The 22,820-nt window shown below is 40.0% G+C and overlaps 1 protein-coding gene across 3 annotated transcripts in view; it reads right to left on the bottom strand.

The window, feature by feature from the left end:
- Positions 1-22,820, bottom strand: part of LOC148149661 (uncharacterized) — a 487,290-nt gene that overhangs the window by 327,341 nt on the left and 137,129 nt on the right. For all 3 annotated transcript variants that reach the window (XR_015757547.1, XR_015757548.1, XM_087988625.1), the window contains exon 4: positions 19,603-19,701. Coding sequence is in view for 1 of the 3 variants with exons in the window: in XM_087988625.1 (XP_087844751.1) it covers positions 19,603-19,701 (99 nt within the window). In the remaining 2 variants the exon portion in view is untranslated. The remainder of the gene's footprint in view (positions 1-19,602; positions 19,702-22,820) is intronic.

Below are 22,820 nucleotides of genomic sequence, written 5' to 3'. Positions count from 1 at the left end.
CTAGAAAGAATTATGTTCTTTTTCCATCTTGAAGTATTGATTAAGGTTATTAATGTGAAAAGATTTTAATCTGTATAATTTCAATTTTCTTTTAAATCTGATGTTCTATGAGCTTTTGTTCTTGTATTCCAGAATGTAGTTTCATTTCAAACTAATGGGAAGCTCCCTCATGTCTTTGCAGCTTTTCTTTTACTTTGTTAATTTCAAACTACTGTTGAACTGTATTAAAATATTCTAAAATAAAACTAAATTTGATTGTTTTGAGTTTTCTGGTTTACTGCTTCCAGCAATTGTGTTTTTAAAATAATTATTGTTTTGAAATTGTATACTGTGCAAAATCCTTCTATTAAAGCTTTTAAGAATCTTTTAAATATTTCAAAGCTTTTAACTTCTGTTTGGATCTTTGTAGTGAGGGTCAGATCTTAACTGCTGCTCACTATATTAGTACAGTGATGATAAAATCTGGGTAACTCAACTAGAGTGTCACCACCATCTCTTCTTTCTGTGCTAGTCTAACCACCTTAATTTGTGGTGAAAGATGAGCTATGAGTAAGTCTCAGCAGAATGTATACTTACCTTAGGTAATGACGTAAGAGTTTATTGCATCTTGCTAACTGTATACAGATTGCATTACATTGATGGTAATATGAGTGATAGAAAACATGACTGTTTTCAATTATCACTTTTCCAGAACTCCTTCAGACTGTGTAATGAAGGTTCATGATATGTTATTGTTACACTATTTAAAAACGTGGGTTCTAAAGTTGAAGTACAATGCATAGCTCCAAATTTGATTTGTATTTCTTCATTGTGTATGTTAACACGGAAAGACTTTTTAAATTTTAGATTTGCACTGTGAGGGGTACTTCAGGGTATGAAATTTATTTTTAATATAAGCTTACAGCCTTCACCAGGGCTTGTGGCAAACAGTTCAGTGCATTAGAAACTTAGTAGAAGACAAATTAAACTGCTGTTGTCTAACATCAAGAATGTCTCATAAATCAGGGAGACAGAACTATTCAGATGGTTGGGTATTATGTGCAGGCTCAGTCAGAGTGAAAGTTGCTGTTCACATAAGCGGTCTTCAAAACAGTCAGGGCTGAAGAAATTAAGTCCTGACTATTTTAATTTCAGTAAGAAGAAAGCTTCAAAAATAGACAACTGTGGAAGTGAAGTTTAAGGACATACGTTAATAAAAAAGTGAGCTGTGTTAGCAGTTTGTTTAAGAGTCATAGGAAGAGACATTATCTAAATAAATATCTGAGTGAGTGCAGGAATGTGTCAACAAGAAACCAATTACAGCTGTGTCAACTGCAAAAAGAACTTTGAAGTGGAGACAGGAAGATGCTTCATTATGTTTGAGTGATTGTACGGGGCGGGGGGGGGGGGGGGGGGGGGGGGGGTCTGGGTTGAACTTTTACTTCTGATATTTTTAATAAAGTAGTTTCAAATAGACTGTAATTTAGTTAGTGTAGATGTTTATTTTGCATCTAAGAAACTTTATTTTATTTTGTCAAATGTATATTGGCAGCCTCTTGTGAATAGATAGAATGACTGACCATCATGATGAACAAATTGAAAAATAATAAAATTTATTGTCTGTCAAGCCAGTTTACACTTTGGGATTTGAACTGTCTAGTAGTACCATCAACTGGGATCACAACATCTGTTTAAAGCTGCGAGCAGTATATTAGACAGCAGAGTGGATGGAGCTTCAGTACAGGTCCTAGATTAACACTTTCAATTATACAACAATAACTGCTCTATACTTTCTCTTGCTTTTCCTATTCACCTCTGGTGTTCTCTAATGTCTATATTTGATGCTGCTACTTGCTTGACTTAACAGTATAGGAGTCACTATAATATTGGAGCATTTTGATTTAATCAGTCTATATTTATCCCTGTAACCTTTGGGCTGATTCTAATTCAAGAAAGGTGCACTCTGATCGCAAAGATAGAAGAATATTTATTACCCTGCTATCTCCAATGAAATAAAAGTGCTGTGGAAAATATGGTTCTAATTTTGCTAACATTAACTGTTGGAAGAAATATTACTTCTAGGTTTAATGACAGTACACAAATATCAGGGAAAGTCTCCTTCCCAGATTTTTATAAGGACTCGGTTGGCGTAGCTTTGGTTTGAGCTTGTCATGTAAAGCTAATTACCATAAACATTTATATTTTGACCTCCAGATGCAGTTTTATCATCAATACAGCATTGTCCTTGAATATATATTTTTTTCAATCTATATTTCTGAACTGTATTTAGATAATCAAACTATTGACTGATAATCTTATGTTTTCTTTGCCTATTTGTCAATATTCCATGACAAGTTTACAAGCTGCTTGTAATATAATTGGTGGCATAAGAATTGAAAATGACAACATAGTAATAAGGACAGAGTATATATTTAAAAGGTTACAAAACTACAATGGGATAGTCAAGCCCAGTTAACCCTTGCACTCACATTTCACTTCAGCTGATGATGTAAGGCTGAATGTTCTCATTATTTAGAGTCAAAGAATCATAGGGTCCTACAGCACAGAGACAGATCTGTGCCAACCAAAATGTCCATCCATGCTAACTCCATTTCCCTGCACTTGGCCCATATCCTTCTAAACCTTTCCTATCCATGTGTTTGTCCAAATGTCTTTTAAATGTTGTAATGTACCCATCTCAATCACTTCTGCTGGCAGCTTATTCCATATGCGCGCTACCTCTGTATAAAAAGGTTGTCCCTTAGATTTCCATTTATTCTTCCCCCTCTTATCTTAAACCCTGATGCCCTCTAGTCCTTGATTCCCCAATCCTGGGAAAAAGACTGAGTGCTTTCACCTTATCCATGCCTCTCATGATCTTCTCTGTTTCTATAAGATTTCCCCTCAGTGTCCTATGTTCTGAAGAAAATAGTCTTAGTTTGTCCAACCTCTCCCTAAAGCTCAGTCCCTTGAGTCCTAGCAACATCATTGTCAATTTAATTTGTGCTATTTCCAATTTAATAACATCCTTCCTGCAGCAAGGTGACCAAAACTGAACATAATACTCCAAGTGTGGCCTCACCAGTATCTTGTACAACTGAAATATAACTTCCCAACTTCTATTCTCAGTGCCCTGACTGATGAAGGCCAATGTATCAAAAGCCTTCTTCACTGCCCTGTCTACCTGTGACTTCACTTTCAGAGGACTGTGCACCTGAACTCCAAGGTCCCTCTGTTCCACTACACTCCTACCGTTCACCATGAAACCCCTACCTTGATTGGACTTGCCAAAATGCCACTTATCCATTTGTTATTTCTTGGCCCACATTCCCAGCTGATTAAAATCCTGTTGCAATTTCTGATAACAGTCCTCACTGTCGATATAAGCTATTTTAGTGTAATCTGCAAACTTACTAATTATGCCTTGTACATTCTCATCCAAATCATTGATACAGTTAACAAAAGCAGTGGGCCCAACACCAATCCCTGAGGCACTCCACTAGTCACAGGCCTCCAATCCGACAAGCATCCTTCCACTATTACCCTCAGCTTCCTACATCAAGCCATTTGTGTATCCAAAGTTTTGTCAAACTGGTTTTTTAAGTGAGATTTTTGCTGACCCATATTGACATTGTTCATGCAATCTTTCACTGTTCACCTCATTAATTCTTGAAATGGCCACTCCAGCATCTGTTCTGTGGGATCATGCAGCAGAAAAGGTGGAAGAGTTCAAATTGCTAGGACATTGTGATATTTATTCTACTGGCATCATACTTAAACCCCAGTTGTACTTCAGTTGATGTGAGTCAGAAAGTGGCCTCACAGAGTGCAGCTTCAGTGTTATCATGTAGGGGAAGTGTTTCCGAAGAGGAATCTGCAACTATATTTCCCCAATACAGACCTGGAGATGCTGAAAGATGGGATGGCTGAAAGGAAGGCAGTGATGTTCCCTGCTGACTGGAAAATGACATTACGTCACCAAACTCCAGCCTGGACTGAGATAGCAGTCTAGGTCAGGGCTGTGTCCTGGATTAAATACAATGCATAACAGTGTAGGGAGAAAGTTAATGAACTTCTGCACTCTGCAAGGTTAAGTGCCACTATCTTCTTTTTATTATCTTACACTAACAGGGCCATCACTCACTAACTCTGTCACTGCGTACACCTCTTTCTAAGGTCTAAAGAGTGCAAGTTACACTTTTTCATGCACCATATCTACTTTAACAGCTCTTACCTACCTCATACTCTCAAACCACTAACCTTTCCTGTCCTCCACACTTCATGCTCACTTACTGGGGACACACAACCATCTCTCCTGCCCCTGCTTCTAATGACTCTCTCTTCCATCGTATTCAAAACCCCTTTTATATCCTTGCAGGAAAATATATTTCACAATTGGGATGAGAGGATCAAAATTGGCAGCAACACTGCAGACAATTGATTCCTGACACTATGTGAGAAGACAATGTTGGATTTGGCCAGAGAAAAGCATAACCATTCATATGGGGTACAGAACCTTCTCTTGGGTAACAATTGGGAGAGCTTCATTGCACTGTGCTGCATTGCTCTTCCATTACAACAACAGCAACTCATTCTAACTTGCACAAACTTTTGTCTCTCTTATACATCTAGTCTTCTTTCTTTCCTTCTGCAGACACCAGTGGCACCCAGCATGCTTGCTCTGAAGAGGTGAATGTCAGAGATGATTAGATTAGATTACTTACAGTGTGGAAACAGGCCCTTCGGCACAACAAGTCCACACCGACCCTCCGAAAAGCAACCCACCCAGACCCATTCCCCTATGTTTACCCCTTCATCTAACACTATGGGCAATTCAGCATGGTCAATTCACCTAACCTGCACATTTTTTGGACTGTGGAAGGAAACCAGAGCACCTGGAGGAAGCCCACGCAGACACAGGGAGAATACGCAAACTCCACACAGACAGTTGCCTGAGGTGGGAATTGAACCCAGGTCTCTGGCGCTGTGAGGCAGCAGTGCTAACCACTGTGCCACCGTGCTGCCCACTGATCTTCAGCTCCACCTTCAATTCTAAACAGGAAATTATAGGACTATAATTTCCATCACAGAAGACGGATTATCAAAACTTTCACCTGTACCTTCCACCAGCTCAAAAAGTTTCACCTTGGTGTGTTCTCTATCCAGATTAAACTTTGGAGCACAGTCTGTTGTATACCTCACTGATACTGTTTGGCAGATGGCTGAGAAAGAAATGGCTCAAGAGTGAGGCACTCAGAGGATTCTGGAGATGAAGCACTTGATCAGCATCAGGTCAAAGATAATCCCATGGTCTTGCGCATGAATGCCTCCATTAAAATACAGTCAGAGGGGCACAGGTACAGCAAGCCTTAGTTTGCCAGACGTTGTTGGTAAGCTAGGTCAAAGGATTGAGGAGTCATCCTACATTACTAGTGCTGTGGCTCCTACATGTGTGTGCATCTGGCTGCCTGCACAGACAGGTTGGTTCCTTCAGTTCAGCACACTCAGTGTTTGCTGAATATGCGCATAGACATGTATTCCATCACTGTAGCCAGCAGCAATGGCAAGGCAAGCAGCAAAGAGAGCCTGCCTCCACCCCAGGCATGTACATCAAAACTGCAAAGTTTGTGAGAAGATTTGTAGCTCGGGCGCTCGTTGTTGTGGTTCTGTTTGCCGAGCTGGGAATTTGTGTTGCAGACGTTTCGTCCCCCATCTAGGTGACATCCTCAGTGCTTGGGAGCCTCCTGTGAAGCAGATTCAAACCACTATAAATGCCGGAGGAAACATCACAGAAGCGCTTCACAGGAGGCTCCCAAGCACTGAGGGTGTCACCTAGACAGGGGACGAAACGCCTGCAACACAAATTCCCAGCTCGGCGAACAGAACCACAACATCAAAACTGCACTTAGACATAGTGGCAGGGAAATTAAGAAAAGAAACTGACAGCATAGAAGTGGCATTGGTGACACATCACTGTAAAATGATCTTGTACTTTGGTAAATACATTTCACTGCCAAACTTGAAATGTAATGTCAAATCTATTGTCTTTGTTGATAATAGAATTGGTGAAATTATATCAGTTTGAAAGATGAGCAGCCTCTTCAGGCATCAGGGGTTCTATGATTCTATGATCAAAAGGATGAAATAAGTTGTAATGACCAAGAATTTCTCATCTCTGACAAGCAACTCATTCTTTCACTGTTAATACCTTTCAGTGTTACGGATCCTTGCACCAATACATTGATGACTGGAGCCAAAGTGTTGCACTTTAATATGGACATCTCAGAAGCTAAGGGCGATGTATAGGGGTCATCCTAGGCCTGACTTACACACATCTTCCATCCTTACACCATCTCTTGTGCGAGATAATGGAACTACTGATGATTCTACACCTCTCTGGAGGCAAAAATTCATTCTATTCGCTTTTTGGTGAGCGCCTGCCATTTAAGGTTCAGAGTACAATGGGCAGTTCAGCTGTTTACCTTTTGTCAAAGTGCATTGACCTGCTGAGAGAAGCTACACAAAGCACTGCCTCTACCAAGTTAAACATTGTCCGACAGGATAATTAAGCATTTCAGGATAATTCAGATGTCTACTTGAAATCTTAAACATTGAAGGTTAACCGATGATGGTATGGTGAAAAGAAAGTGCTCTAGGTTTGCTTTCAATGCCCTGCTTATCACTGTGAAGCATTCAGATGTCATATGCTGATGGAACCCTTATACACTAGCATTAGGTAACATCAATAGCCTAACTCACCACTTCCCCTGACAGGATCTGTAAAGTGCAGATACTTAAAAGTCGGATCACTTAAAGATATCAAACTTACCATCATAAGGGTGAAAAACATTTATTTAACAAAAGGAAAGTTCTGCCAAAATAGCCAGGTACACATGTACTTTTGCATTAACCAGGTGCTGTTGGCAAAATAACTAACAGAAAGTTACATCATTGAAGGAAGTCCAAACCTAACTCATTCAAGCTGGAATTGGGTTTCAGTGAAGATCTATCTGGCTTTGAACACTTGATGATACATTGCTATATTGTGCTGAATTGGATGTTCCTCCAAGTCAATGTCCTAATTCTCAGCCTCAACATCATCCTTGGAAGACTGTTATTGATCATCCGTGTATCAAGGACATTTCCCCTCTGTTAGTATTCAATTGTAAAAGGCACAACATGTCACTATGATTCAGCACACTATTTCTGGATGTATCCCGAGGCTCTTTCAGAGTGATCCAGGTTTGAACTCTCACTTTAAGGATAACCGAAGTCTGTTCCACTGTGATGCAGATGGAAGCATAGACAATGTTGCATCTTTGCTCTGCATTAATGCGAGTTTTATAAAGGCATCCTAAGCCATGGTTGGGGTAGCTCATGTTTCCCAGCAACCAGGCTGTATGACTACAGGACCTTGGAGTAGGCGTGTCCGGGCTCCTGTGCCCAGGAATTGTCCACTTCGCATGCATTTCTTCTTTCCTCATTTTTTGGTGGAAAGTGGTAGGAAGGTGGCTTTATTGGGGCTCAGAAGGCGGTGGCGGCTGGTGGTCCTGGAGTGGCACTCAGCTGAATGGTGAGGTGGTTGGTGGGCCTAGAGCAGGACTCTGCTGGCAGTGAGGTAGTTGGTGGGGGGGGGGTGAGCATGGTACCTGGCATTGACTGTTACATCTGCAGAGGTGATGTCGGTGAGGTAGGCCCAGTGGTGAAAGATGGCACCTGATGAATGGTTGGTTGGGACTGGCACTCACAATGACAGAAGGGCTATGGTCTCTCTTTAAACTTTTTTTGTTGTTCTTAAATTGTTCAAATGATACTAGAGTCATGGTGACAGTGGAAGCTTTTCACTGTATTTTGCTGTATTTTTCACTGGGATACATGTGACAATAAAATCATTCATTCAGGAGGATGCAGGAACTTGTGAGCTGTCCAGTATGTATACATCGTGGGAACTCCCAAGACATTTGGCGTAGATTTTTAAAATCTCACTGATGGTTACGGATAATTTGAACAATGATGGTGTGAAAGCCTTTGCTGTTGACAAATGCTGCAATTTGGCAATAAGGCATTCTCAACACAATGTTTGGATGCAATCTAATGTGCCCTGTGCCTGAGGGAAGTCAGCGATGGTGGAGGATCTCACTGCCTGGACTGCTTGACTCCTCTCATGCTGGGTAAGCAGATAAACAGAGGTAGTCTGGAGAAAATGGCCTCAGTGACATCCTGGTTACAGATGTTCATCAAAGACTGGGAGAAACCATGTGGCCCCCAGTTACTCCTTGAAATGGGCTTCTGGTATAAAACTTCAGTGCAGCTGTAACCTTGAGGGCCACTGCAATGGGATGGCCCATTCCTCCCAAATGCAGGTCCTGCAGATGACATTGTTGAGTTCGGATGCTGGCTGGGACACCCTCAGTATCCACTGGCTCTGGGTTTCCAAGAAGTGTAGAAGATGACAAGGCTTTCCTGCGCCACGTTGGGGTCTTTCACCTACTACATGTTCTTCTGGTTGCTTTGCAACAGCCATTGAAGCTGGCTGGGTTTGCTGATGACATCGTAATTGCTCTCTCAACTAGCAATGTTGTTTACTCTCAACTGTCCTCTGGGCAATAAATGTTGGCCAAGCTAGCAACACCCCCATTCCAAATATAATTTAAAAAGAAATACTATGGCAAAGGCAGAGTTTGATGATGCTTGGAGAAGTAAATGGTGAACTGTTGTCACCAGCCTCATCATTCTGACTTTCATTACGATGACTGGTGCCATTTAGTTTCTTGGGAGGGGCAGGAGAAATGGCAGATGCATAGAAGTGAGATGGGTTAGGCTAACAATGAGATGCAAATACATGGGTATAAGGTAGTTGCTTCTTCTTAACACAGCACTCACTGTTTAAACCTTAAGAAGAAAATTGGAAATGTTTTTCTCAAGGTTGCAGTGCTGACTTTTTTCATTTATTTTTGTATTGTCCCACTATTGTCTATGCTTCTCCAGGGAATGAAAAATTCTGCTTATCATCTTGATTCCTGTTGTGCATTGTCATGGGGGAATCAACTTGTTTATTATTAAAAACCTTATATCTGTTACACGTTCTATTGAAAATGTCAAAGGTCTCAGCAAGTATTTCCAAAGTTTTGGTGCCGTAATGGACATGCCTTGATATTCATTTAAAATTATGTAGTTATGCTGAGGATGTCATTGAACTGTAGCTGTAGAAGCTGGCTGATCCCATTGCAAGCTGCAGTAACTACATCTGGAGCAAGTGTTGGTTGCTGGAGGAACTCTGGCTCAGAGTTAATGAGCTGGAACCTGAGCTTCAAACGCTGTGGCACATCCGGAAGGGGGAGAGTTACCTGGATGCTTTGTTTCAGGAGGTAGATTAAGTAATTCAAAGGGTGGCATGGTGGCTCAGTGGTTAGCACTGCTGCCTCACAGCACCAAGGACCTGGCTTTGATTCCTGCCTCAGGGGACTGTCAGTGTGGAGTTTCTGTAGTTTCCCCATGACCGTGTGGGTTTCCTCTAGGTGCTCCAGTTTCCTCCCACAGCCCAAAGGTGTGCAGATCAGGTGAATTGGCCATACTGAATTGCCTATAGTGTTCAGGGATGTGTAGGATGGGTGCATTAATCAGAGGAAATGTAGAGTAATAGGGTAGGGGAATGGGTCTGGGTAGGAGTGTCGGTGTGGACTTGGGTCAAAAGGCCTGTTTCCACACTGTAGGGATTCTATGATTCTTTGAAATTCAGTCAGTGATCAAATACAGCAGGGTGTGATTGCAAGTGAAGCAAGTAGGGGGATCCTGAGTTCAGGAACTGAGGACCCTTCGTTCTTGACCTTGTCCAACAGGTATGAGGTATTAGCTCCCTATGTGGATGTGGAAAAGGGCTGCGTGGAGGAGGAGGGGGCGCGGTGGGAATAAACCAGTTGACCACAGCACACTCGTGCAGTAGACCAAAAAAAAACTAGTGCTAGTTACAGGGGATTCTATAATTGGGGGATAGATAGTAGCCTTTGCAAGCCGGATCGGGAGTCCCACATGGTATGTTGTCTGGTGCCCAGCTGCAGGCCATCTCTGACCGGCTTGAAAGAATATTGGAGCGGAAGGTCGAGGATCCAATTGTTGCAGTCCACGTTGGGACAAACAACAGTAGCAAGGCTAGGAAGGAGGACCTATTTGAGGATTATCAAGCGCTAAGAGCAAAATTAAGGAACAGGTCCTCAAGAGTTATAATCTCCACATTATTACCACGTGCAAATTGGCTTAGGGGAAAGAAGATTAGAGAAGTAAACATGAGGCTGAAGGAGTGGTGTGAAGGAAAGGTCAACAGAAAGCCAGAAAAAGAGCTATAAAGAAAAGTAAGATAGAACATGAAAAAAAAATGCTCAGATAGCAGCAGTTTCTATACATATCTGAAACAGAGTGTCTAAAGTAAAGGTTGGTCCTTTAGAGGATGAGAATGGGCATTTAGTCATGGGATATGATGAAATTGCTGAGGCATTGAACAGATATTTTGCAGGGGTCTTCATAGTGGAGGACATGAATAATGTGCCAGTGATTGACAAAGAGACAAAGGTAGGTGAGGTCCTGGAAAAAAATCATTATCACGGAAGAAGTAGTGTTGGGTTTAGAAAATGGAGGGAAGGATAGACAAATCTCCTGGCCCTGATGGATGCATCCCAGGGTACTAAAAGAGATAGCAGGAGAAATAGTAAATGCACTTGTGGTAATTTTCCAAAATTCACTGGATTAGGGCAGTTCCAGCAGATTGGAAAACAGCAAATATGACACCACTATTTAAAAGGGGAGATAGACACAAGATGGGGAATTATAGACTAGTTAGCTTAACTTCTGTAAGATGCTTGAGTCTATTATCAAGAAGGATTAACACGGCATCTCAATAGAAGTTGCCCCATTGGGCAGATGCAGCATGAATTCATGAAGGGCAGCTCATGCTAACTAATCTTTTGGGATTTTTATGAAGACATTACGAGCACAGTGAACAACAGGTCCCAGCAGATGTAGTGTACCTAGATTTCTAAAAGGTCTTTGACAAGGTACCGCACAAAAGGCTGCTCCATAAGATAAAGAGTTATGGGTAAATATTGGCGTGGATAGAGGATTGGTTGACTAACACGAAGCAAAGAATAGGGATAAATGAGTGCTCTTCTGGCTGGCAATCAATGACGAGTGGTGTGCCTCAGGGATCAGTTTTGGGACCACAATTATTCACAATTTATATAGATGATTTGGAGTTGGACCATGTATAGTATGTCAAAGTTTGCAGCTGACACTAAGATGAGTGGCAGAGCAAAGTGTGTAGAGGACTGTGAAACCTTGCAGAGGAACATAGATACTTTAAGTGAGTAGGCAAAGGTCTGGTAGATGGAATACAATGTTAATAAATGTCAAGTCATCTATATTGGTAAGAATAACAGTGAAAAGAACTATTACTTGAATGGTAAAAAGTTGCAACATGCTGCTGTGCAGAGGGACCTGGGTATCCTTGTATATGAATCACAGAAGGTTGGTGTATAGTTACAACTGGTAAATAGGAATGCGAATGAAATTTTGACCTTCATTGCTGAAGGGATTGAGTTTAAAAGCAGGGAGGTCGTGTTACAGCTGTGCAGAGTGCTGGTGACATCATACCTGGAGTACCGTAGCAATTTTGGTCTCTTTACTTGAGAAAGGATATACTGGCAGTTAGGGAGTGTGCAAAGGAAGTTCATTAGGTTGATTTTGGAGCTGAGGGGATTGATTTATGAGGAGAGACTGTAGACTGGGATTATATTCACATTGGAATTTAGAAGGATGAGGGGGTATCTTCTAGAAACATATAAAATTGTGAAGGGAATAGATCGGATAGAAGTAGAGAGGATGTTTCCATTGGCAGGTGAAACTAGGACAAGAGGGCATAGCCTCAAAATTAGGGGGAGCAGATTTAGGACTGAATTGAGAAGGAACTTCTTCAGCTAGCAGGTTGTGAATCTTTGGAATTCCCTGCCTCGTGATGTAATTGATGCTACTTCAATAAATGTTTTTAAAGCTACATAGATATTTTTGAGCAATAAAGACATTAAAGAGTGGGTGAGTGGAGCTGAGGCCACAAAAGGATCAGCCATGATCTTATTGAATGGTGGAGCAGACTTGAAGAGCGAGATGGCCTACTGCTCCTAGTTCTTATTTTCTTATGTTCTTATGAGCCATAGTTTTGACATTTTAATTATCTCATTGCTGCCTAAAGTTGGATGACACAATGCTGTCAGAAATCAGTTTTCATCTGATCTGGTTACCATGTAAACCCATGTCATAAAGAATAAGTCAACAATGTAGAAAGGACAGATTCTACTTCCTCTCCATTTACTTGAAAATAAAAACAGTTTCCAAATCAACTTCCAAACCTATTACACATGTGGGTGAGTTAACTTGCTCCTTCATGTCTTTCAGATGGTTTTGTCTACTGCCTTTGCAGGATGCTATTCCCAAAGGAACCATGCCCCATTGCTACATGTCCTGTAACAGGTCTCCATCTAAGTTTTTATCACTGGAAAAGTGGCATTTTCCTCAATTGTTCATCGTACTCTTTCTTCCAAAAAGTAATTGGTGATCAGTTCTAAAGAGCTTAGCTTATCCTTAAGGCTCCAATGTTTCTTATAAATAGTAATGAAACAAAAACAGAAAGTGCTGGAAAAACTCAGCAGATCTGGCTGCACCTGTGAAGAGAAACCAGAGTCAACATTTTGGGTGCAGCGACCCTTCATCAGATACTTCCAACCCTCTCCCCAGCTTTTGGACTTCACCAGTCAAATTCTCCCTTGACAATCAGCATCTAGCAATTTATCCACCTGTTAACCTACCCATTCACTTCCTATCCATGCTCACAGCCTACAACTAACATTCCAACTCTAGACACCTAAAATCCCTCCACCCTGTCCACCTTACTACCCTTTCATCACACCATCAGATGACACTGTACTACTCTGTCCCCTTATCTCACTCACCTTACCCACTCACACATATTCACCCACGCACACTCACATTTACATGTTTTGACACCAGAATCTGGCAGCAAATGTTGCCAATAGGGGATATGGCTTCAGTATAGCTTCCTGTGCTTGGTGAGTCTGGTAGGATCCTACATCACAAGATTGTTCAGAAAAACCAGAGGAAGACAGATATGTCATTTCTCATCTCATTAGCATGAGAGAAAAGGGCTCTAATACTTATTCCTGATGAAGGGCTTTTGCCCGAAACGTCGATTTCGCTGCTCGTCGGATGCTGCCTGAATTGCTGTGCTCTTCCAGCACCACTGATCCAGAATCTAATACTGGTGTGACAATTTGAATCGTGTTAAATTACAGAATCATAAATTTGGCTACTATGCACCAGGAGATCATTTGATCTATTGTGTCTTCACTGGATCTTTCAGCATTGGGACAAACTGCTAATCTCCTGCCTTTCCCTGTAGCAATGCAAGAAGTTTCAATTTAAATAATCATCGACTATGCATCTGATGGCTTATGCGCAGCAAGCCAGAAAAAGGCTGAATACAATGTAGGTTGAAATAAGCTATAAATTGCCAGTTGACAAATAACAAGGTCAGGTTGTTTGAAGTTTCACAAAGCAGAAAGCAGAACCATCCTGCCTCTGAACCCAAGGAGTTTACAAAATAATTTATTTTCTTTGTGTAATTGATGGGCTTGAGCAACTTCTTTGGAAAATGAATATAAAGTTCTGACCATGAAATGTTCTTTTGTCAATTTTAATCCAATAATGGAAGGGGATAAAACATCATTAAATTCCCTGTAGATGCAGCTGGGGGTGGGCGGGGGGGTGGGGGGGGGGGGGGGGGGGCGTGGGAGTGGAGTCTTTCTTTTCCTACCCCTGTATCCATGGCAGGTCTGTAGGTTGGAAATATTTAATCAGGTGGCAGGATGATGAGTCCACCTCCCCATCCCCTCTTCAATTATTCTGTAGTCGGATTGCCATGAGGCAACCTTCTAATCACGTCACCATCAGAAGTTCTTAAATGAACATTTAATGTCCACGTAAGATCGTGATCCCACTACCACTGATATCAGACCAGGGGCTGGCAGGGACCGGATGTGCAGGGACAATCCATGTAGGATTGTTTGTGGACAGCCTTGGGGATCTGTTCAATGATTGGCCAAGCAACCCAGCATTGGGAAGCAGCGAGAAACCAGACCCTGGCCTTTCTGTTGATACCCCACCATCCAAACACTTTCAATGGCAACCATCTGTGAGCCTCCAGCTCCTGTCATTATTTGCTTGGGATGCTCAGAGCCCATGTCATCTATGGCTTCTGATTGGCTGGCAGCATGGGGTTGGAATCTCTGCCATTCACATCCTTGAAGATCCATTTCAGGCTTGTCAGGTATCTGAGTGGAACAAGATATGGTGGACCTTCCCTAAAATGGGTAAATGTGGAGACTCACTAGCTGTCCAGCAGCAGCTGAGGACTCTGCCTACACCACAAGATTCCAACCATAGTCACTGAAACTATCCAATAGGTTACTGAAGATAGGAAGAGCTCACATTAAGGTCACTGAAATTACTCTGGGCACTAATCGGAGGAAGCCATTAACCATGCTCCCAAAACAATCACAACATAACAAAAATAAAAATTGCTGGAAAAGCTCAGCAGGTCTGGAAATTAAAACATCTCGCCCACAGGATGCAGTGCATAGCTTGAGTAGTTTGCTTACCAAGGTGATTAGGTACTTTACAAGTTGAACTTACTGAGAAACTTAATTGAGGGTTTGAATTTAATGAACCCTACATTCTGTTTTGACATTTGTGTTGGACAGGTTGGTCAAAATGATTCTTTCTGATGAACATATGTTCCTATATATTCAATATGTATAAACAAGTTAATTAAATATAGAGACATACATCTCCATTTTCACATGGTGAAGTCTGGATTCCACTGCTTGGGGTAGGTTTTGAGATTTTGATGCAGTGTGTTATACTGTTCAATTATACTCTCAGAAAATGTCCATACATCAGGCAAAACAGAAGGGTCAGAAAGACAGTGACAAGGATTCTTAATGAGCATGAAACAAAAGTGCTGTCAGTTCAACTAGGATTGCAGCAAGGGAAATAAATTTAACAACTATATAATCAACAATGATTTCAATTAAAATTCAAACCCATTGCATTGCTGAATGAGGATATCAGTAGTCTTTTCGACCTTAGCCAGCGTGGATGTACATCCATTTATCTCCTGCGAAGGAAATGCATTCCAATACAAATGAAGTCTATGCAGTGTGGAAAACAAATCCTCAATAATTTGTAACTCTAATAATACACAGAGTGCTGCTACTGTCATGATTTATTAATCTGTCTTATTCCTGAATCTCCCTATTCTTTCCACCTATTACAACCAAGGTTGGAGGAGTGTACTGTTTCTGTAATCCAACCACCTCATGGGTTGCAAACTAAAATAAAAATACATTTTCCAGTTAACAAAATGGCCAATTAAATGCCCTATCTGTATCAGGTTTCAAACAAAAGGATTGAACAGCTGGTTTAAATAAATAATATTATGGTTTATCATCAAGTAAGGATGCTAGTGTAGGCACAATATGTTGTAATAATTCTGTAATTCTGTGAAAACTTATTCAATAAAAATTATTGAGTTAACATACACAGTTAGTAATGAAGTATAAATGCTTAACTCTATAAAGATTCCTGAAAGAAATGCACACACACACACACACACAGATGCAGACACACACACATAGGCAGACACAGACACATGTAGGCAGACATACACACAGAGAAACAGACACATACATATACCTTCTCTCTCTATCTCAAGAAAAGATAAAAGAATGTTACTCTGCAGAGATTATCTTTTTGATTGAGATAAAACCACTGGTTAGATGGTATTTCTGGAAGGCAAAAGCATAAAGCACGGGATACACCAGAGTCTGTTGCTCTAACGTTCTGGCAAATGTAGTCATGCCATTAACCATGAATAATTGGCTGCAAAGTCTTGCAGATACAATTTGCTCAACAAATTTAACCTTCAGGTGTTCTTTCAGTTGCTGCTTCAAAAGTTCTAATTAGTTTTACCCTGTTTCTTAGAAGGTTTTCTCAGAAAGGGGAGAATTTAGAGAAACTCTTTGTTCAAAGCAGGCTTTGCACAAATTCAGCTTGTTCTCACTAGGCTTTCCTCCTATAGAATCAGTTAAAATAAAAACCTCTCCAACCCAGTCACTGTTCAAACATTGGTTCAGCAGGACCTACTCAAGGTAAATTGAGAAAGTTATTGCCAGTCATGTGATTTCTAAAAAGCCTTGTTGAAAAATCTCTAAAGTTCACAATGCACTTTCTGTGATCTCTTTTAAAGAAACCACTCCAGGTTTATCCACAGAACTTGAAATAAATTCCCTTTTCCATAAACCTTAAAACTTAAGTCTTGCAGATAATAGGAAGTATTGTAACATACTCTACCAGGATAAGTAGGTGAGCAACCTGCTACTGAATACTTTTGAGTGTTACTTGAATGGTCCTCAACCTCCATTAATGAGTCAATGTGAGTTATATCTTTGTGCTTGACTGGGGGTCTGAAGGATATAGTCCACTCTAGCTGAACAATCCTCTTCAGAAATGATTTGCTCTTCTAGGCTTTCAGTTTCCATTCTTTTGGCTGAGTTTCATTGTTCATTTTCTGACTTAAAATTGACTGAGGCTGTGCTTTGGTCACCTCCATTTAATTATCTATGTAATAGCAAATAAGTGTAATTTGATGGCATTTGAGATTCTTCACACTTGAGAACCTTCCCAAAATTCTTCAATATTTATTTGCTATTTTATTTTCTTCTTATTGTATCTTGGGAGCAATTTTCTTCGGACAATCCTTTATTTCTTCATGCTTTCTTCTGCCTTCTATAACTGGCCTTCAGTATTTTAAAACGTAGCTTGAGTGCATATCTACAGTATGTGATTCAGCAAACCACTTAGATGCAAATGGAACTTACTTTCCATTGCACATCGTACACATTTTGCTGTTTTGATTCCTAAAGGGTGTGAAGTAACAAAAAGGTCTCAATACTATTCACATGCCATTATAGATTTTAAAAGCCACAAAAAAGCTGTGCATATAAGAGCAAAGAGGTAGTGACAACTTTGCGTAAGGCATTGAGTGTACTGTGATAATTGCCAGTGAAACAGAGAAGGCTAAATTCTGACATAAGTAGGATTTCTTATAAATTCTTATGAATCTTTCTGTTCTTGTCATTGATACCAGTTATATTCTGAATGTTATTTTGCCTGGTGTTCAAGTAACTCCCCCTTGAAAATGTTTTGTGCTGCCTTCCACGGCAGAAAGGAGGTCATTGCTGAAAAAATTGAGATGAGGGTGGAAAATAAAACGGTCAGAGTACAACACAATCTCTGTGGAACATTTGTCCACAGCATATTTTCTGAATAAGAAGCCTGCACCATTTGAAATGTTGACTCTGTTTCTCTCTCCCTGATGTTGCCAGACTTGCTGAATTCCTCCAGTATTCTCTGTTTGTCTGAGGAACGGTTGCCTGTTCGACACCAACAAAGTCCAATATCATTGTTCCATGCCTCTAATCATGATTCCTGAGCTGTCTTTGGTGCCACTTTTGAAATGCTGTTTTGTTGTCAAACAAAATAACAGATTTTAGTTTAATAACTCCTTTCATGATATTGTGTATGCATGCCATCAAATTTATTGCAAATTTATTGGTTTATAATAGGGATTTCAGATCAGTGGTTTCTACAAATAAATAATTAACACCTCTCAGAACATCAGGACATTGTAAAGTTCTTTACAGCTAATGATATAATTTTGTGGTATTGCAACTATTGCAAAATAAGAAACATGGCAGCTATTTTATGCAGAGTAAGTCCCTGTAAATAACACTGTTTTATTTTATGTTAGCTGATGGGTTTATGTTGAACATGATACCAGGGAGAACTGTGACTGACACTGTGCCATATTGAGACAGAAGCATACTTCTAGTGCCTTTTGAGAAAACAGTTGAAAGCTTCTGCTCTTGAATTATTTTTGATGTAATGGAGTGATTCTAAGGTCACCATGAGTTGTGTAGAAGGCTACTACCTATGTGAGTCCATTTCAAGACAATCAGGTAATCTATAGTAAAGTTATTCCCAGCATTCAGTTCTCCAGGCAGTGGAGAATGAAGAACATGAAACTAACTTTTAACACCTTCATATTGTATTTTACAGAGAAACACATTGCCCATCTTTCATCCCTCTTTCATTATGTTCTCAAATAAGTTTTGATCATATTTTGACTGACCACTGGAGAAAATGGGAATTGAATCTGGACCACCTCACCCAGAGGGAGGGATACTACAACTGTGACACAAGGCACCCTCCGTTTCTATACTTGATAAGCAGAAGTGATTCTTCAATTAATACCGATAAGCAGAATACAATCAATACTCAATTGCTATCTAACTCATAGTAAGATCTATAAATATCTGTGCAATGAGAAAGAGTGAAGATTTTGACAACAATGAGAAAGGTAGCTGCAGGGATAGATTAAGTGTACAAAGTTGCTGCCATTAAAACTCTAAAGTTATCAACAATAAAATTACAAATTATGCTGGATATTTGTTTATGTAAAAGTTCTCAGCTCATGTTAATAATGAAAGAAATAATTATTGTTGAGTTCTGTGAGGAAATGTTTTATTCATGATGGCAGTGGCAGGGTAGGCAGCATTTGGGCTTCTGAGCCATTCACTCCCTGTCACCAGCTTGTCAGTATCCTTTTTCTTTCTTCTTTTCTTTCTCTCTTTCGCCTTCATCATTTTCTTCTTCTTCTTCTTCTTCTCGGTGGTGGTTGGGGAGGAAGGCAGTTTCTGCACCGAGATTCACGGCGACATCTTCAGCAATGCTGACACATGGGCCTGTGGGGTTATTCCTGGTGGCAATGGTGGTGTAGTGAGCCCAGAGTGAAAACCTGACAGCAGCAGTGAGGCAGTGGCTATATGGCGGTGGTGTAGTGAGCTCTGAGTGGAAGTCTGACAGTGGTGGTGAGGCAGCGGCTGTGTGGTGGTGGTATAGTGAGCCTTGAGTGGAAGTCTGTGGCAGTGATGCAGCAGCTGCAGTAGTAGAGCGGGAATCCAGTTGGTGGCAGCAATGAGGGGTCAGGAGCAAAAGTGGTGACTGATGGGTCCGCAGCTGGACTCCTGTTGACAGTGGCATTGGAGCAGCGCATGAAGAATAAAGATAGACTCTCTTTTAGTTGTATATTTTAAATTTTTAAATTATTCAAAATGGTGCTGGAGCGTGGCACCAGTTGAAGCTTTTCACTAGAATTTCTCTTAAATACACATGGCAATAATTAATTCAATTCAATGTTTTTCTTCATTACAACCAGGGAAACAATGACCTCGTGGTATTGTCTGTAGACTATTAATCCAGAGAGCCAGGTAATGTGCTGGGGACCTGGTTCAAAATCCCACCATTGCAGTTAGTAAAAATTTAATTCAATAAAAATCTGGAATTAACAGTCTAATGATGATCATTGCTGATTGTCAGGGGAAAAACCCATCAAGTTCACATCACAAATATCCTTTATGGATAGAAATCGGATGTCCTTACCAGGTCTGGCACACAAGTGATTCCAGGCCAACAGCAATGTGTTGACTCTTAAATGGTCTCTGGGGAATAAAGGCTAACCCAGCCAGCAATGCCTGCACCCTGTGAATTAATTAAAAATAAAATTGTCTTTGTATTATAGAAATAATTCAATATTGGTTCTTTAGTTTAAATGAGACTGATAAAGCCTTTTCTTATTGTTAATTCAGTACCCAGTAACTTTGAAACCCAATTGAAACTATAAGATTGAATGATGGAATAAACTAAAAATGATTTTAAGTGTTTCACAGTCCAGGTAATTACTTTGGTCTGTGCCAATTACATTGAACACTAATGGAACTATTGATGTCCTTACAAACTACATTTTGAAAAAGGTCAAAGTAATGTCATCACAGAGACCTGCTAATTGCTTTAATTATTTATTGTAATAAAAATGAAATCCTCATTTTCTTCTGTAACACTGTAATGATATAGCATCGAACAATTCGTTAATTTTGTTTTAAATTATTTACCAACAATACCCTCATTTATAAAAATAAATCAGTCTCTGCTTTTCTTTAACTGGATCATATCTTTCAGGAAAAACTTTTGAAATAGAGTGAAAGACTGGAAGCACATATGTCTGGCAGACAGATGTATGCAGCTTATTCTTATCATTGTTGTTCAATGTCAACTTTTTTTAAAAAAGGAATTCTTAACTAGTTAACAGAAACAAAACCTATCTTTCACTTGGAAAGAAGTTATAAAATCGACATGATTTTGTCTGTTGTGGCACAGTGGTGGTAATTCTTCCTCTGAGCTAGATGCAAGTCTCACTTCCTCCAGAAGTGAGTGGCACAGTGGCTCAGTGGTTAGCACGACTGCTTCACAGCACCTGGGTCCCAGGTTCGATTCCTGCCTCAGGCGACTGTCTGCGTGGAGTTTGCATATTCTCCCCGTGTCTGCGTGGGTTTCCTCCCACAGTCACAAAGATGTGAATTGACCATACTAAATTGCCCATAGTGTTAGGCGTATTAGTAGGAGGGAAATAGGTCTGGGTGGGTTACTCCTCTTCGGAGGGGCAGTGTGGACTTGTTGTGCCACTGTAGGGAATCTAATCTAAAAAAGAAGTGTGTTGCAACACATCTGAACAGGTTGATTAAAATATCTATATCCACCAACCCCATCATGTTTATCACATTTGGCTCTTTATAGTTAATTGGTTTATGCTGCATGCAAACAAAAAATTCCATTTATCTGACATATGATGATGTATGCATCATAAGTAAATGTTTCATGTCAGTGTCACAACCAAACACGGATGAAACAATTGTGTGGGTTCTTGATACTATTCCTGTGAATAAATTTAAATTCAAAAGTACAGCTTAATGAAAGGCTAATTAAACTTGGCAATTTCATTTGCCTGGAAACAATTATACAAGATTATTGTGATTAAAGCAAACGACTCAATATTTTAAAAATGCATATTTTTAAGATGTGTTGGCAAGCAGTAGCTCTGATCTTAAGACTCATTATGGTGTTTATTTTGAAATCGAATCCATTTATTTGAGTTTTTAAACTGAGTGAAATAGTGAACTAGAAGCCAAATGAGTTTGATTTATATATTATTCTTCTTGATTTAAATGACAAATTCAAAACCAGGACCAAGAATAATTTAAGAAATTGATGAATTCTGACTTCCTATAAGCTGAACACCCATAATTTGAGGATTATATCAATTCAATCTTGTGCAGTTTCTGCAGTAGGTCTTCATGTGACTGAACAGACTGATTCTTGATCCACAGAGTTTTGTGCAGAAAGATCTTGTGAGTTAGTGTGATCTGGGATTGTGATCTGCTTCTTTTTTCTATCCTTCTCTGTGGTTGTGGTGTCTCATCTTGAAGACATTTGGGCACAATTTTTATTGGTATATAAGTTGCTAACATTTTGAACAATTGGAGATAAGCTCCTTGCAGTCATTAATTTCAGTAGTGATGCATTTCCTCGCCTAAAAGATTTGTCATTTGCAAGTCAAGCAAACAATACCTGGCACAAGAAAAACTTTTCAGTCTGTTATCTGCAGGCTAAGTCTGGATGACACATTGTTATTGTTGACCTACAATTATACTCAATTTTACATGGGTTCTGCCTGATTATATGTGGAACTGAACTCAAAAAGAATGCTACCATTTAATTGATGGTCTTCCATTGAATCTGAAGAATGCAGGGGAGTTATTGTTGATTGAATTTCTCCAGCACCTTTATATGTCATTGATGAAGTCCAAGTCTCAATGCAGTACAGGATTGTGGTGACTGTTGTATAGTGTGGTGGTAGGCACTAGGATCCTGGAGTAATGTTGGAGTGATGTCATGGAGCTACTTCCACAATGAAAGAGCATTTGGAAATTTGCTGATTTGCAGAGGCTATTGTTGTCAAACATTCTTGGATTTCCTCATTAATCCCATTTTTTGACAGAGCTATGGCAAGTGCTCAGATTATTCTAGAATCACTATTCACTGTCTATCATGAAATGAATCTGCAGAGCTGGAATCCCATCACCAAGCCATTCTTTATTTATACATGGAGAGTCCTTGACACTGATCCAGCTCCCTCAGATTGAACAGAACCCCTGACACTCCTGTGTATACCTGACAACCTGGGCTCCTTCATTGGACCAGATTAGCACCTCAGTCAGAGAACTTGTATTGTATAAGGTCTACCTTTTACAATCACTACATATGGTGTGGGGAATATGACACTATGCAACTTTGGGTTAATATGAGATTTGTTTTGGCAGTATTCAAGAATAGGTCAAATGTCTTGCATACAGAATTGAAGAGAACAAGACGACTTGCAAATCCAGTGCAGAGAGGGTTAACATGGATAATAGAGGAAAAATGATTTAAGAAACAAACAAATGAAACAATGGTTAACCAAGGATATTAAGGATACTTATAAATAGAAAGAAAAAAAAAGTATGATGTGGGAACTTCTATTGGTAGACAAGAGGACTTGGAGAATTTCAAACACCAACATTGGATGACATAATAATTAATAGGAGGGGAGAAAATAAATGATGTGCGTAAATTATGAAGTAACATCAAAATGGTATGTAAGAGCTCTTTTAACATATAACATGATCAGAGAAAACTGAGCATATACTTCTTAGAAAATGAGGTTAGAAAGATGGATAAATCCCAGGATCTGATCAAGTGTACCCTAGATCTCTGTGGGAAGCTAG

The sequence above is a fragment of the Chiloscyllium plagiosum genome, unplaced genomic scaffold, assembly GCF_037043375.1.
Source record: "Chiloscyllium plagiosum isolate Xiang-an unplaced genomic scaffold, Cpla_swu_hap1 HiC_scaffold_7, whole genome shotgun sequence".
NCBI lineage: Eukaryota > Metazoa > Chordata > Chondrichthyes > Orectolobiformes > Hemiscylliidae > Chiloscyllium > Chiloscyllium plagiosum.
This window is presented reverse-complemented; position numbering and strand designations above follow the sequence as displayed.